This window comes from Heptranchias perlo, chromosome 5, assembly GCF_035084215.1.
Source record: "Heptranchias perlo isolate sHepPer1 chromosome 5, sHepPer1.hap1, whole genome shotgun sequence".
NCBI classification, from domain to species: domain Eukaryota; kingdom Metazoa; phylum Chordata; class Chondrichthyes; order Hexanchiformes; family Hexanchidae; genus Heptranchias; species Heptranchias perlo.
The window spans coordinates 127,634,552-127,650,198 of record NC_090329.1 but is presented as its reverse complement, the minus strand read 5'-3'; the positions used below and the strand labels follow the sequence as shown (position 1 = coordinate 127,650,198).

The following is a 15,647-nucleotide window of genomic DNA, read 5'->3' as shown; positions in this document are numbered from 1 at the left end:
AAATTGAATGGGGGACCTTCCTGTGACTTCAATCCCACACTACAATTGATTCTTAATGGCCTAGCAAGACACTAAGTTATACAAACAATTGTGACTAGGGATGGGTCAGTATTGCTCACATCCTGAGAACAAATAGAAGTGTAGTAACTGTCAGAATCGTAGATTGATACAGAACAGAAGGAGGCCATTGTGCCTGTGCTAGCTCTTTGAAAGAACCATCCAATTTGACCCACTCTCCTCTTTCCCCATAGCCCTGCAAATTTTTTCCCCTTCAAGTATTTATCCAATTCCCTTTTGTATCTCCTGCTTTAAATTTTTTTTTTGACAGCGATTCACTAGTCATGTTTTTTAAAATCTTTTTGCAGACCTTGCCTGTCTTCTGCGGGGTTGGGTTATAATATCCGGGCTGTGTCATTTTGCAGTTTTTTTTTCTTCTATCTGAAGCCGTTGTGCTTTGTGCAGCTCAGTACCACACCACACGGTGCACTGAGCCAACGGGACTCTGCCGTGATATTTTTTATTTTGAGTGGTTAGGACAGACGAGTTCTCGGTTGGCCCGAATCGCAGAGTGTATATTTGAGAGATTCCTTTCGGGTCCTAGGTTCAAACCCCAGTGTGTTGGATCAGCTGATCCCCCGCTGGGTAGCAGTAGGGGTGCTGAAATTGGCCTTGGGTTGGGGTGGGTAGAAGAAAAATTGGCCTGATTGTTGCCCTCTCGTCCTGTCATGGGTGTGTGCAGAGAAGTTAGGTGAGAACAGGGTCAGGCTAAGATGCCCTGTGGTTTGCCGGCTCTTGCTGTGTGGGCATGAAGAATGATAACGTAACAGAGGGCTGCCGGCACCCACTGGACCATGCCCAACAAGAGTTCGGCCGGGGGAGGAAAAAGGGGGAACATCAGGAGGTTTCGAAATGAGCAGAATTTATAGCGAAAACATACACACTGCTTAAAAGTGACTCGTACACCCTTATATGGTATGCTCCACTTCAGCTATCATTCTAAGTCGGTGAGCATGCTAGTTTAGCACTGAATTAGGGCGAGGGTTTCCCCGCACACCATCACTGTTCAGGGACCTCTGGTGGAAGTGGACATCCGGTGAGGATGGGATTGGGATCGGCTGTGGGATGCCACACCCCTCCCCCCCCCCCCCCGCCCGCCCCCGTATTGCTAATTCATGTCAGCAAGAAAGCCACACTGGACAGATTTTGAAGTATTACATTGAAATTATAGTACAGAAACAGGCCATTTGACCCAACGGGTCCGTATTGGTGTTTATGCTCCACACGGGCCTCCTCCTTCCCTACTTAATCTAACCCTATCAACATATCCTTCTATTCCTTTCTCCCTATCTTCCCCTTAAATGAATCTATGCTATTGACCTCAACTACTCCTTGTGGTAGCGAGATCCACATTCTAACCACTCTCTGGGTAAAGAGGTTTCTCCTGAATTCCCTATTGGATTTATTAGTGACTATCTTATATTTATGACCTCTAGTTTTAAACTCCCCCACAAGTGGAAACATCTTGTAAAAGTTGACCTTTTGTGTGCTAATTTACTGATTGGGTTTTGTTTCTTATAGGATGGGCGTGGAGAGCTTTGAAGAATCTGCGAGTTCTGATGAAGAGAGCACAGCAGACAGCAGCTCCTCCGATGAGTCTCCGTCTCACTCCGAGAGTTCTGTGGGGCAAGCAAGCGTGGAGAGCAGTAGTGCTGACGACACGAGGGACTCTGCTGCTGGGCCCAGTGCTGGCTCCTGTGCTGCTGGGCCCAGTGCTGGCTCCTGTGCTGCTGGGCCCAGTGCTGGCTCCTGTGCTGCTGGGCCCAGTGCTGGCTCCTGTGCTGCTGGGCCCAGTGCTGGCTCCTGTGCTGCTGGGCCCAGTGCTGGCTCCTGTGCTGCTGGGCCCAGTGCTGGCTCCTGTGCTGCTGGGCCCAGTGCTGGCTCCTGTGCTGCTGGGCCCAGTGCTGGCTCCTGTGCTGCTGGGCCCAGTGCTGGCTCCTGTGCTGCTGGGCCCAGTGCTGGCTCCTGTGCTGCTGGGCCCAGTGCTGGCTCCTGTGCTGCTGGGCCCAGTGCTGGCTCCTGTGCTGCTGGGCCCAGTGCTGGCTCCTGTGCTGCTGGGCCCAGTGCTGGCTCCTGTGCTGCTGGGCCCAGTGCTGGCTCCTGTGCTGCTGGGCCCAGTGCTGGCTCCTGTGCTGCTGGGCCCAGTGCTGGCTCCTGTGCTGCTGGGCCTGCTTCAGTACAGCAGGAAGATCTCAACCGAGCAGAACTGGGACCCAGCAGCGAAGTGGAGGTGACTGCTTCGGGTTCACAGGACAGCGACCGACTTGAAACAGAAGAGGGTGTCAGAGAAAGTCCTGAAGAAATGGAGAAAGACAAGACGGCAGATGCAGAACAAAATGTAAACGCACCAAAGACTTTAGTAAGTACTGGTATCTTAATTTTTGTAATGGAGATTATTTTAAGATACTTGTTAGAGTTAGTGTGATTGTGGATGAAAGAAGCTACTTTGTTTTAAAAAGTTCTATAAACCTCTGCTACACAATTGTATTTGCACAGTAATTTGAAATGAAAGACTTAAATTTATGTGGCCCATTACAAAACATCTCAAGTGTTTCACGAGCAGTTGATTACTTTGAGATAGTGTGACAGGGCACGTGCAGCAGCCAGTTGCACACAGCAAGATCCCATAAACGGCAACAAGGTGAGTGACCAGGTCATCTATTTTTGGTGTGGGTTGAAAGAGGAATGTTGACCGGGACAATAGGAGAGCTTCCTGCTCCTTTTCGAATATTGCTATTGGATCTTTAACATCCTCCTGAGCTATAAGATGCAATTTATATTCAAGTGATTGACCTGGAAACTCCAGAGCAGAGTGAGTGAGTCAGTCAGTGGTCTGAATTGAATCTTATCCCACAGCTATTCATTGGGTAGAAAAAGAAAATATGCAAATTCAGGAAATCTGATGGGAGAACAGAAAATGATGGATCTGTGTTTGAAGATTTTTCTGTTTTTATATTCACTGGGTGTTGTGTTTCTGCCACACCTTGGTCAGGTAAAAGAGTGGAGAGCAAGATGTGACTATCAATTTTAGGCGGGACTTGTATCCATTTTAAACCACACTTGTATTACCCTGTGTATTGTGAATTAGTTCCAATGGCATCACTGTGAGACATTCTCTCCAGTATATCTGAAACACCAATTAGACAAATATTTATAAGCCATCTTGATGTCTCAGAGGTAAAGTCTTTGTCTCTGTCCCTGATTTGTGACACTAAGATATGGAGGGGGGAAATATCAGCCAGGGTTCTTGCTCCTGACCCCTTACGAGAAATGTTGTGAGTGAATGAAGGTTGAGGACATTTTAAAATCATAATATTTACAGAAAGTGTTTCTAAATTGTACATGTCTGGATTTATAGAGGTGGATGAATACATTCTCTTAGAATGATTCCAGGGATGAGGGACTTTAGTTATGTGATTAGACTGGAGAAGCTGGGGTTGTTCTCCTTGGAACAGAGAAGGTTGAGAGGAGATTTGATCGAGGTATTCAAAATCATGAAGGATTTAGACAGAGTAGATAGAGAGAAACTGTTCCCATTGGCGGAAGGGTCAAGAACCAGAGGACATAGATTTAAGGTGATTGACAAAAGAATCAAAGGTGACATGAGGAAAAACCTTTTTACACAATGAGTGGTTAGGATCTGGAATGCACTGCCTGAGGGGGTGGTGGAGGCAGATTCAATCATGGCCTTCAAAAGGGAACCGGATAAATACTTGAAAGTTAAAAATTTGCAGGGCTACGGGGATAGGGTGGGGGAGTGGGACTAGCTGGATTGCTCTTGCATAGAGCCAGCGTGGACTCGACTGGTCGAATAGCCTCCTTCCATGCTGTAACCTTTCTATGATTCTGTGGTACAGCTACATTTTCCAATAATCCTGTTTGGAAACTGTATAATCTTCTTTCCTCATGAATTACATCACGGGGAGGAAAGCCACTTGTCCAGTCTTCACAGCTTTATGAACAAGTTTGCATTTACTGTAGAAAAACATACCGGGGTTGGGGGGCGCGGTGGGAGTAATCATTCCAAGTACATAATCCACAATGGATTTGTAATCTTGCGCACCACTAATTAATAAAAGATCAGTCAGTGCCCTCTCCCAGGTCCTGTATAGCAGCCTAAATGTGTATCAAGAGTGGAGTTGGCCTCCGTGTACACCAGCTGCCAACTTTAGCTCGGTGTTGTGCACATGCGCAGTTGGCTGATGCGGCCAGGGCTGGTAGGCGTGCCGTCTAAAATGCCCAGGGACATGTGCGCTAAGTATGGAGCCGTGCAGGTCTGAAGACTGGCAGCAGTCAGGAAGACCCAGTTAATAATCTATTTTTAAATCTGTCTGCTGGCCTTAGCAAATCTAATACATTTATTATGGGGTCGGCCGTGTGAGGCCTGCAGGTCGGGCGCTAGCGGCATTAGATCAATGTACAAGCAGTTCTCAGGTAAACAGAAACTGGTGGAAGGATTAACTGATGAGCTGCTTTGCTGGGATGTATTGTGAGACTCTGCAGGTGCAAACCAACTGCTGCTTACCATGTGAGGCCCCAGTTAATGTACCATTGTCTGCTTTCTACATATGTGGATTGCACTAAACTGCTACTTAGCTAACTCACCCAATACCATAACCACTACACTATTATACCCGTACTTGCATGACATGCAAAGGGGAAAACCCTGTTTTTTAAAACTAAGGAATGTATACGTGGTGTTCTAAGATTAATTTTTTTTTAAAATGATCCCTGGAATATTTGTTTAACATGACCCTGCAAATACTGTCTGATAGCACAGGGATGACATGAATAGCTAGCTGTCAGACAGTATTTGCAGGGTCATGTTAAACAAATATTCCTGGGATCATTTTAAAAAAAAGTCTTAGAACACCATGTATACATTCCTTAGTTAAAAAAATTAGGGTTTTCCCCTTTGCATGTCATGTAACTATGGGTGTAATAGTGTAGTGGTTATGGTATTGGGTGAGCCACCCAAAGGTTGCAAGTTCAGATCTCACCATGGCAAGTTATCAAATTGATTTAAATAAATCTAGTAATTTGTGGGCTGGCACCAGTAAAAGAAATTATCATGAGAACTGCTGGATCTTTTAAAATCCCAACCGGTTCAGTAATTGCCTTCAGGGAAGGGAACCTGCCATCCCGATGTGATCTGGCCTACCTGTGACTTCAGTCCCACACTATAGTTGAGTCTTAATGGCCTAGCAAGACACCAAGTTGTACAAACAATTGTGGCTTGGGCTACTAGGGATGGGTCAGTATTGCCCACATCCTGAAAACAAATAGGAAAAAATTATTTCAGTGTAGTAGCTGCCTTAGAATCATAGAATGATACAGCACAGAAGGAGGCCATTTGGTTCATTGTGAAAGAGCTATCCAATTAGTCCCATTCCCCTTCCCATCATAGCACTGCAAATGTTTTCCCTTCAAATATTTATCCAATCACCTTTTGTATCTCTCACTAAAGTCATGTTTTTTAAATCTTTCTGCAGACCTTGCCTGTCTTCTGCTGGGTTGGGATATAATATCCAGCCTGTGTCATTTTGCAGCCTTTTCTACCAGAAGCCATTCTGTGATGTGCTAAAGCTGCTGGTGCTGTGAATTTGCTCCATTTGTATTGTGGGGTAAATTTGGAGCACGTGTGGTAACATTGAAGACACTGGCGCAATGCCACCTGTTTATTTAAATGGCAGAAGTCGGGGAGTAAATAGGTTGCCTATCTGTCCCCTCCACTTGAAAAGGCTTCTTTTGTTCCTCTCTCTTTACCCCTGATATTCAAACTTCCTGTCCACAAACTGTACTTCCTGGTGTCATGATTCTATTTCACTCATTTCTGTCAACACTTAGTATTGCAAATCTTTATGTCACCATTTCCCATTCAATTTTGCAATATTAACTGTCATGATTTGGTTGCAGGTTCTGACCATCAGGTGTTTCTGAAGCCTCCCTCCCAACTCCTATCACCATCCTGCATGTAAAAAAACTTCAAGAACTGACTCCAGACAGCACCGTAGGGGATTTGCTAGTGTTTTTCACATATCCCTCCTGCCTCTCCATTGCCCATCCAGCAGGGAAAAAAAAAACGCAAACTGATTAATAACTAAATTTAATATTATTGACAGCAATATTTCACATGAAAGGTAAGAAACTAAAATAGCAAAAATATACATTTTCAAATTATAATATTTACATAAAGTGCTTCTGAATTGTGCATCTCTGCATTCATAAGAGTTTAAGAGGAATGCAGTCTCGGATGAAATACCGCCCCCCCCCCCCAGAGATCGCTGCTATATCACAGAGACGTTGTCCGTGGTGCAGCCACACTTCTCGGTAATCATGTTGGGGAACTCTGCCACCTCGATCTCGGTGTAGTCCCCCTTCTTCACCAGGTACATCACGGGCAGGGACGCGGTCTCCGCCACGGCGCAGGTCCTCTCGCTGTAGTTGAAGGGCCACTGCGGCTGCTTGCAGCCCCCCACACAGTGGAAGGCCTGGTATCCGGGGGGCTCGATGATCCAGTACTGGGTCCAGGTCAGCTCCCTGAAGTTGATGAAGTATTCCTGCCTGCAACACACCCCTCTTCTCTTTGCACCACAGTCCCCAGTGCTCCTGAATATAATAAAACACAACAAAAATATATTAGTTACTTGAAAAATAGTCTGCAAGACAATGCAGGAATGAATTGCACGGAATAGGCTGCAATGAATTGTTAAATACTAAAATCAAAAGTAAAATTTGTTAGCGACCACCTTCTAGAAACTAATTTGCAGTTGTTTGATTTGAAGAGATGGCCTTTCGTTACCAAGAAACAGATACAATACACAGATTAAATATGGAATAATGGCTGCTTTTAAGTGACCCAAGAAACTGTAATCCAATCAGAAGGTGCAGGTGAGATCCCAAACTGCAGGAGGGAAAATTGAGTAGTTCAGACCTCTTAATTAGATTGTAGCCTTGAAATAACAGCTAGCTGTCTGCTTTTTTGTAAGTGCGCAGGTTTAATTTTCTGGGGAGGAAGGTTAAGGTTCTGTTTGAGTCAGTAGCCATTGAGCCATTGATTGGAGATGTCACTAAAAGTTTAAGAGCAGTGTTGCTATCATGGTTCGCTGAAGTTAATTAGAGATGAAACGAGTTGATCAATATGAAAGTTGGTGTCTCATACTGCTGGACTACTGCTATTCCAGTCTCACTGTTAAAGATTATTTCACGGACAGAAACAGACACAGCTGACCCAACAATCTGGAAGAACCACTTAAAAATGTATCTACTTTATGGTGTCTGTCAATTAGGGACTGACCATAGCCTATATTCCATGTATTTTTTTAGGAAGGGTGAGGTTTTTTATTTCAGTCTCCTAACCAAATTTTATCCTGTTTTTAGCAAATACCGAGAAGACGAACTACTAATCTAAACATTAGTCTCTGACGCTGAGCTCGTGGAGTCAATGTCTTCCTAGGGTTCCTCTTGGCCGACTTCTACTGTGCACACAGTGGAGTGGAATGGAAGAATACAAGAGGGTTGAGGGAGTGATGTAAATATATATCTTTTTCAGAAGCTCTGAGGTCCTAGAGAGCGTATAGAAGAGATTTACTAGAATGGTGCCAGGGATGAGGGACTTCAGTTATCTGGAGAAGCTGGGGTTGTTCTCAGAACAGAGAAGGTTAAGGGGAGATTTGATTAGAGGTGTTCAAAAGAATTATTTTGATAGAGTAAAAAATAGAAACTGTTTCCAGTGGCAGAAGGATCGGTAACCAGAGGACACAGATTTAAGGCGATCAGCAAAAGAGCCAGAGGCGACATGAGGAAAGGTTTTTTAGGCAGTGAGTTGTAATGATCTGGCATGCACCGCATGAAAGGGTGGTGGAAGCAGATTCAGCAGTAACTTTCAAAAGGGAATCGGATAAATACTTGAAGAGAAAAAATTATAGGGCTATGGGGAAAGAGCTGGGGAATGGGACTAATTGTATAGCTCTTTCAGTGGTTGAATGGCCTCCTCCTGTGCTGTACCTACTATGAAGTATATATTTTTAAACTAAACAAGTGGAGGTGATTGGACAGAAAGGAGAACTCAGTGTGGCAGCAAGTACTGCGTTCATATCACAAGTGAAATATGGCGCCCTCAATGAGTTATAAAAATTATGGAATGCTGCATATATTCCTTTGTGATTTTTTAATTATTTTGTGCTGGTAAATTTGTGATTTAACACTGAACACTTGCAAGGTCAATAAAAAAAAATTGGCGGCTATATAAAAATACCTGTTTAATTTTAATTCAGCTAAGTTAGTAATGAACATGTGGGGGACAAGATTGGCTGTTAGCCTAGAAAAATGGCTTTAATGAAGACGTACCCGTATTCTTCGAGGTTGAGCGTGTACAGGACTAATTCTGGTTTGCCCAGGACTTGGTCAGCGGGGCTCTGAGTGGTAAAGTGCACCAGTTTGGCCAGTTCAGCCGCGTAGCTGCCCACGCGCTCCGCCTCGATCCAGATCTCCAGGTACATGGGCATGTCTGCGTTCTTCATCCAGTAGTGCACGGCCTGAGTGACATCCAAACTTTTCCACCCAGAGTCGAGGATCGAAACCAACCTGCCAGTTGCAGCAAAAGTGAAAGCTGTTTATAATTGAATGCGTAGGCAGCGATTTTTTTTTTAAGTGGTGCATCGAATTGCTGAACCAGTGAGAGGAGCCTGTTAATCAAAAAGGTTGTGAGGGACAAGCCAGTGTTGCATGTAATTATGTAAAGATGAGTAGACATATTAAGAACATGGGGAAAATGAGGGCAAGGAAAGACAGCTTGGCTCACTGAAGCTCGTCTATCTTTCAAAAGCAAAATACTGCGGATTCTGGAAATCTGAAATAAAAACAGATAATGCTGGAGAAGCTCAGCAAGTCAGGCAGCATCTGTGGAGAAAGAAACAGTTAACATTTCAGGTCAAAGACCTATCGTCAGAACTGGAAGATGTTAAAAGAGTTAGTTTTTGAGCAAGTACAAAGCGAGGGGAGGGGAGGAAAGAACAAAAGGGAAGGTCTGTGATAGGGCAGAGGGCACGAGTGATTAAATGACAAAAGGGATGATGATGCAAGGCAAGGAAGATGGTAATGGGTCAGGTTAAGAAACAAAAGATTGATCAGGCGTAGCTGTAAATGGCAGCAGCAGAACCATAACCAGCACTAGCTGCCCAAAAAAATGGGAGCAGTGGTTGTGATCTGAAGTTATTGAAATCATTGGTAAGTCCCGAAGATTGTAAAGTGCCTAAACGAAACATGAGATGCTGATCCTCGAGCTTATGTTGAGCTTCATTGGAACAGTGTAAGAGGCCGAGGTCAGAGTGGGAGTGACGTGGGGAATTAAAATGGCAAGCGACCAGCAGGTCAAGGTCATGCTTGGGGACAGAGTGGAGTTGTTCAGTAAAGCGATCACCCAGTATGCGTTTGGTCTCCCCAGTGTAGAGGAGACCGCATTGTGAGCAGCGGATACAGTATACTAAATTGAAAGAAGTACAAGTAAACTGCTGTTTCACCTGGGCCCTGTTTGGGGCCCTGGACGGTGGGAAGGGAGTTGCATCTCCTGCGCTCGCACGGGAAGGTACCGTGGGGAGGAGAGCGACTCATCTCTCTTCTGTATTATAACTTTTGTCTCAACTTTTGCGTAAAGAAGTTCCTTCTGGTATCCATTCAATTTATTTTTCACAAGTTTATATTTCTAGCCTCTGGTCCTACTACCCTGCCCCGTTTTAAAGTGACGTTCAGGATTTATTTTGACACGGTCCAGTTTTAGCCGTCATCTGTTTGTTCTCCCGTATTGATTTGAGTTAAAAGCAGTGTCTGTAGGTCTACGCCCAATAGCTCAGTGAGTAGCCGAGCCATCAAAACAGGAACCAGTTCCAGTCTGGCTTTGTGCTGAGTTAGGTGATCTCGAGGGGCATTGAGATTGGCCTTGGTTGGCCCCAGGTTAAGGAGGGAAATGCATTCAGCCAGAGTTCCTGATTGCTTTTCCAGTGACCCTGCTTGGATATTGGGTGAGGACAGGATTGAGCAGCGCTGTTATGCTTTGGTGGTCAAATAGCTTTCTGATGTTAGCTAGTAAGACTCGTGTGAAGAATAGCCACTGGGCATGGCACCAGAGGTTGCCCCTTTGTCCGGCAAGGAGTTACTGCTTTCAAGGGTGGAGGGGAGAAAATTGTATGTAAAACTATATTGCTCAGTTATTGAGCAAAAATTCAAATATAAAGCTTAAAATGAAAGTTAGACTCCTACAGCATAGAAGGAGGCCATTCGACCCATCATGCCTGTGCCAGAAAGTTGGCTGCAGTTGGAGAAAACAAACTGACCAGTGCTCTTGCTCCTGATCACACACTGAGAGAGGGAGAGGGAGCATCTACTGAGGACAGGATTGGACTCAGCCGATATGCCCCCTGTGGTTGAATAGACTTACTGTAAAGGCTGATGCATGAATGATGGCCACTTGGGGAAGGTACCACAGGGCGACCTGCACCTATGGGAGCATATCCCTTTAGGGGGGGGGGGAAGGGGAGAGAAAATTAGCAAGCAAAAAAAATGAAGGCTAACATAAAAAGCACAGTTCAAACATGACTACAGTCCCTCTATAGGATACATCTTTAACCAGTCACCAAGAGGATATAAGAATATTTCATTTTAAAATATGTAGGCACTTTTGTTTACGTAAGCCTTACTTTATACATAGAATCATAGAATTATAGGAAGGTTACAGCATCATCGAAGACCCATCGAGTCCGTGCCAGCTCTATGCAACCCAGCTAGTCCCACTCCACCGCCCTTTCCCCGTAGCCCTGCAAATTTTTTCTTTTCAAGATAGAATCAACACGAACCTGCTTTATTAGATATTTCCCAAAAATTTGCTTGTAAGACATGTTGGTTGTTTTTTTTCAGGGCAATAATTACTGGTCAATCTTGATGTAGATTTACTTTGGAATGAACAGCAGAAAATGCTGTAATTGCACAGAAGGTCCACCAGCATCTGCATAGACCCGAAACATTAGCCGGTCTTTACTCTTCTCGGATGTTGGGTGAGCTGCTGTGTACTTACAGCATTTGTGGTTTTTATTTCAGATTTTCAGCACCTGCAGTTTTTTCCCTTTTATCTCAATTGATTTCTTTGGGATGTTTTATCTCCAGCATTTTTGACCATTAGTTATGTATATTCGGTATACAGTATGTAAAAATTATTCATCAATGTCTGTTGCTGGTCACAGTAAGTACATTGAAATTTAAACATAATTTATCATTCATTCTCCTAGACCAGACTCCTAGGAAGGGCCCAGATTTTAGCCAATCTCAGAAATGGGCTCACCTAGGGAGGAGAAAATAAAATCACAGAAATTTACAGTGTAGAAGGGCACCATTCGGCCCATTACCTTTGTGCTTGCTCACTGAAAGAGTTTATCTACTAGGTCTCATTCCCATGCCCTGTTTCAAATATTCCTCCACATTCCCTTTTAAGAGCACATGATCCTGCTTTTTATTGCTTTCTAGTGACCCCTGCTGGAAAGTGTGTGTGCCTGTGTGTGGACTTGGATGTGATGGTTTCCAAGGTCAAATAGTCTAATGACACTGGCACTGTACCCCAGTAACAGCCACCTCAATTAGGAGCAAAGGGATTAAAGGGGAAGAGGTGAGAAGGAACATAGCCATCACTGTGATTGACTGCTGACTGAGTTTTTTGAAGCAGATTGACCAGAGTAAAAGTACTGGCAGCAAATTAGTCAACAGCAATTCTTTACAAAACACGTGAGTTTTTTGTAATGCAAATTGAACAGTGTAGTGGTTATGTTACTGGACAGTAATCCAGGGAATGAGTGTTCAAATCCCACCATGGCTGTTTCAGAATTTGAATTCAGTTTTTTTTTTAAAATCTAGAAATAAAAAGCTGGTATCAGTAAAATTGACCATGAAGCTCTCTGATTGACGTAAAAACCCAACTAGTTCACTCATGTCCTTTAGGAAAAGAAACCTGGTGAGTCCAGTCCCACACTGATGTGGTTGACTCATAACTGCTCTCTGAAGTAGCTTGGCAAACCACTACACAAGACGCCCGTCACCACTGCAGCAGTTTCTAGAAGGCAGTCCACCACCTTCCCTGGGCATCTAGGGATGGGCAATAAATGCTGGCCCTGCCAGCGATGCCCACATCCTGAGAAACGTTGCTCATTACAGAATGACCAGTAAGATCACAGATGATTGTTTAAAATAACCTCCAGCAAATATGGGGGACAGATCAGCTTTAACGTTAGGTACTGATTTGTTTAAAAAAACATTGTCCTTTTGTTAAAGATCTGCCAAACACCAGATTATATTCTCTTATTAATCTTTTCCTTACCTGGAATCTATGAGCGAGGTCCTGTTGCTGCCGTCGGCCAGAACCTTGACCCAGTACACGCTGACCCTGGCATTGTTGACCGGCCGGCTGTGTCTCCTGGGAGGCAGGTCTCCTTTGTGGATGCCTTTCTTGAAGAGCTTCAGCTCCGCCATGGTCACCTCGCTGTTTTCAGGGATCAGCCCCTTCATGTCGAAAACCAACCTCTGTCTGGTGGGGTCGGAATAGAGCACTTCTCCGGTCGTATCTGGGGGAAAAAAACAGAGCAGAACACTGACAAGGCGGGTTAGAATCTTATTTCCACCAGACTGCCCTTGTCTTCAAAAGACTTGTGAGATTTAACTGTGTATTCCAGACAGTGTGAAATCGACTGCAGCATTTGCAATACACGTGGCTGTGAATTACTCCAGCAATTTGCAGCTCTAATTGTCATTGTCACCCCCACCCCCAGGCAAGGCTGAGGAGTTCGGGAAATGGCATGAACAGGTCATTTGTCATCATTGACCAATTGTAATCCTTACAGGCTTTCTTTTATATTTAAAAAAAAATTAAAATACCTCTCCCCTTTTAAACACTAAGTAACACCATTGTTGGTAATTACTCTGTTGAGTGAGCAAAACTCTGCCAGGGGAAAAATCAGCCAGTGTACCCACTCGTGATCATTATTAGGGACCTCTTGCTGCAGTGTTTTTCTGTAGACATCTGATGAGGACATTATCAGGGTCTGTTGTGATGCCTCCCACAGTTGAACATCCCGCCAACGTGCAATAAATGGCCACCAGGGTGAGGTGGCCTAAAAATGTTTTTTTACATTGTCTGATTGACACCCTTTCTGTTCAGAGATTCCCCTTCCCCAACCCCCTTTTTTAACTTTTCAGGGACGTGCAGGTCATACTAGGCGTCACCGTTCGGTGCGGGAACCTAAATGCATAACGGTGTGGGAACCATGGTAGTAGCTTTCCGCATTTACTAAAACTGGCTCTCTTAACCTAGACGCACATTGTGGGTGTACGCTGGAGCCCGTTCCTCGTGATGATACTGTGGAGTGCAAGCAACAATGGGGAAACCTGCACATCTCCCTTCATTGGCTGCACTGCTATAATATAAAAGCAGGCAAAGGGTCTTAGCTTCTGTGGAGAGGAGGTCAGGGGGAGATATGGCTACGTCCCCAGATCCAAAAATAAACCCAGTGAATTAAGACAATTTACCTGCATTGCCCGTAATTCCCCGTAAGATGCCGGCCAGGCTAGGCAGAGCTCTCCGCTTCCTCTCTTTCTCCTTGTGGAGCTGCAGCATGGAGATGTACTTGTTCCTCACATGAGCCGGGACCACCATGTTCTCCAGGAGTCTCTCTTCGATCTGTGGCACTTCACTTAGCCCCAGTTTCCGAAGCATGGCGTACTTAATGTCATCGTGGGAGATTCCATTCACTGGGTTCGCCCAAAGCACGAAAAAGACAAAGCCAAGCAGCACGATAGTCGAGCTGTTGTTGGTTCTGGCCATTTTCTTAAGGGATCCAAAGAACTATGAGGATCTTTTATTTTTCGTATAGCTGGTAAAAGTGCTGGTTGCCTCCTCTCTCAAACTGATGGTCGCCCTTGAGCTTTTAAAGGTGCTGCTCTACTCCAGACAAAACAGATTATATAAAGAGAGCAGACATCAAAGGCCATGGACTCAAAGTCACACCTGTTAAGTTTGATTGACACCTTCCATCTTCTGTGGAAATCGCAAACTAACCAGGGGTACAGGCTAATTAAAAGATACATTAAATGTTTACAAAGGACTGAGTTAGCCTGTGTGAAATTTATAACAAACACACAAGTCTGTGTGAGAGTGTGTGTATTTTTCGGACTGGAGGGAGGTGTACAGTGGTGTTCCCCAGGGGTTGGTGCTGCTTTTCTTGATATATATTAATGACTTGGACTTGGGCATACGGGGCACAATTTCAAAATTTGCAGATGACACAAAACTTGGAAGGGTAGTAAACAGTGAGGAGGAGAGTGATAGACTTCAAGAGGATATAGACAGGCTGGTGACATGGTTGGCACGTGGCAGATGAAATTTAATGCAGAAAAATGCGAAGTGATACATTTCGGTAGGAAGAACGAGGAGAGGCAATGTAAACTAGAGGGCACAATTCTAAAAGGGGTACAGAGCGATCTGGGGTTATATGTGCACAAATCGTTGAAGGTGGCAGGGCAGGTTGAGAATGCATACGGGATCCTGGGCTTTATAAATAGAAGCATAAGAGTACAAAAGTATGGAAGTCATGATGAACCTTTATAAAATACTGGCTTGGCCACAACTGGAATATTGTGTCCAGTTCTGGGCACTGCACTTTAGGAAAGATGTGAAGGCCTTAGAGAGGTTGCAGAAGAGATTTACTAGAATGATTCCAGGGATGAGGGGCTTTAGTTACATGGAGAGACTGGAGAAGCTGGGGTTGTTCTCCTTGGAACAGAGACGGTTGCGAGGAGATTTGATAGAGGTATTCAAAATCATGAAGGGTCGAGACAGAGTAGATAGAGAGAGACTGTTCCCATTGGCGGAAAGGTAAAGCACGAGGACACAGATTTAAGGTGATTGGCAAAAGAACCAAAGGAGACATGAGGGAAAACCTTTTTACACAGCGAGTAGTTAGGATCTGGAATGCACTGCCCGAGGGGTTGGTGGAGGCAGATTCAGTCGTGGCCATCAAAAGGGAACTGGATAAGTACTTGAAAGGAAAAAAATTGCAGGACTATGGGGATAGGGCAGGGGAGTGGACTAGCTGGATTGCTCTTGCATAGAGTCGGCATGGCCTCGATGGGCCTAATGGCCTCCTTCCGTGCTGTAACCTTTCTATGATTCCATTCCTTTTTTCCCACTTCTCTCTTGCTTTCCCCCTGCCTCTCCCTAAAGATGATGACTGGTGCTGAGGTACAGTTCCATAGGACCTGTCAGCCCTCTAGTACTTCTCCCAGGCGGCCATGTTCCATGCGTGACCCTAGTTGGTGAGTATACGCCAGCTGTTTGGCTATGGGAGGTGCATTAGAGTCAAACTTGCTCTGTCTGCAACTGGTGTTAACACATATACAGTTTTCAACGAGGTTGCTGGTTTGTGATCAGAAGCAGGAACTTGGACTAATTCACCCCCCGTCCCCGCTAGCTGAGAAACACTGAGGCCAATTATAGTGTCAAAGCCGAGATCGGGTGGGACTCAGTTGCACGTTAAGCGCAGAAAGAAGAACATGGA

The 15,647-nt window shown here is 44.8% G+C and overlaps 2 protein-coding genes across 5 annotated transcripts in view; one reads left to right on the top strand and one right to left on the bottom strand.

Moving 5' to 3' along the window:
• sde2 (SDE2 telomere maintenance homolog (S. pombe)) overlaps positions 1–15,647 on the top strand; it is a 56,845-nt gene that overhangs the window by 23,210 nt on the left and 17,988 nt on the right. For 2 of the 4 annotated variants that reach the window (XM_067985183.1, XM_067985184.1), the window contains one exon: positions 1,579–2,416. In XM_067985183.1, the coding sequence (XP_067841284.1) occupies positions 1,579–2,416 (838 nt within the window). Of the gene's footprint in view, positions 1–1,578; positions 2,417–5,973; positions 6,198–7,437; positions 8,295–15,647 lie in introns of those variants that run through there. The other 2 variants (XR_010962960.1, XR_010962959.1) reach the window with 2 other exon arrangements.
• On the bottom strand, positions 6,179–14,140 carry LOC137322100 (left-right determination factor 2-like). Its single transcript, XM_067985185.1, has 4 exons — positions 13,621–14,140; positions 12,416–12,659; positions 8,407–8,643; positions 6,179–6,666 (listed from the first exon to the last, which is right to left on the bottom strand). The coding sequence occupies exons 1-4, from the start codon at positions 13,913–13,915 to the stop codon at positions 6,345–6,347; spliced, it is 1,098 nt and encodes a 365-aa protein (XP_067841286.1). The 5' UTR covers positions 13,916–14,140; the 3' UTR covers positions 6,179–6,344.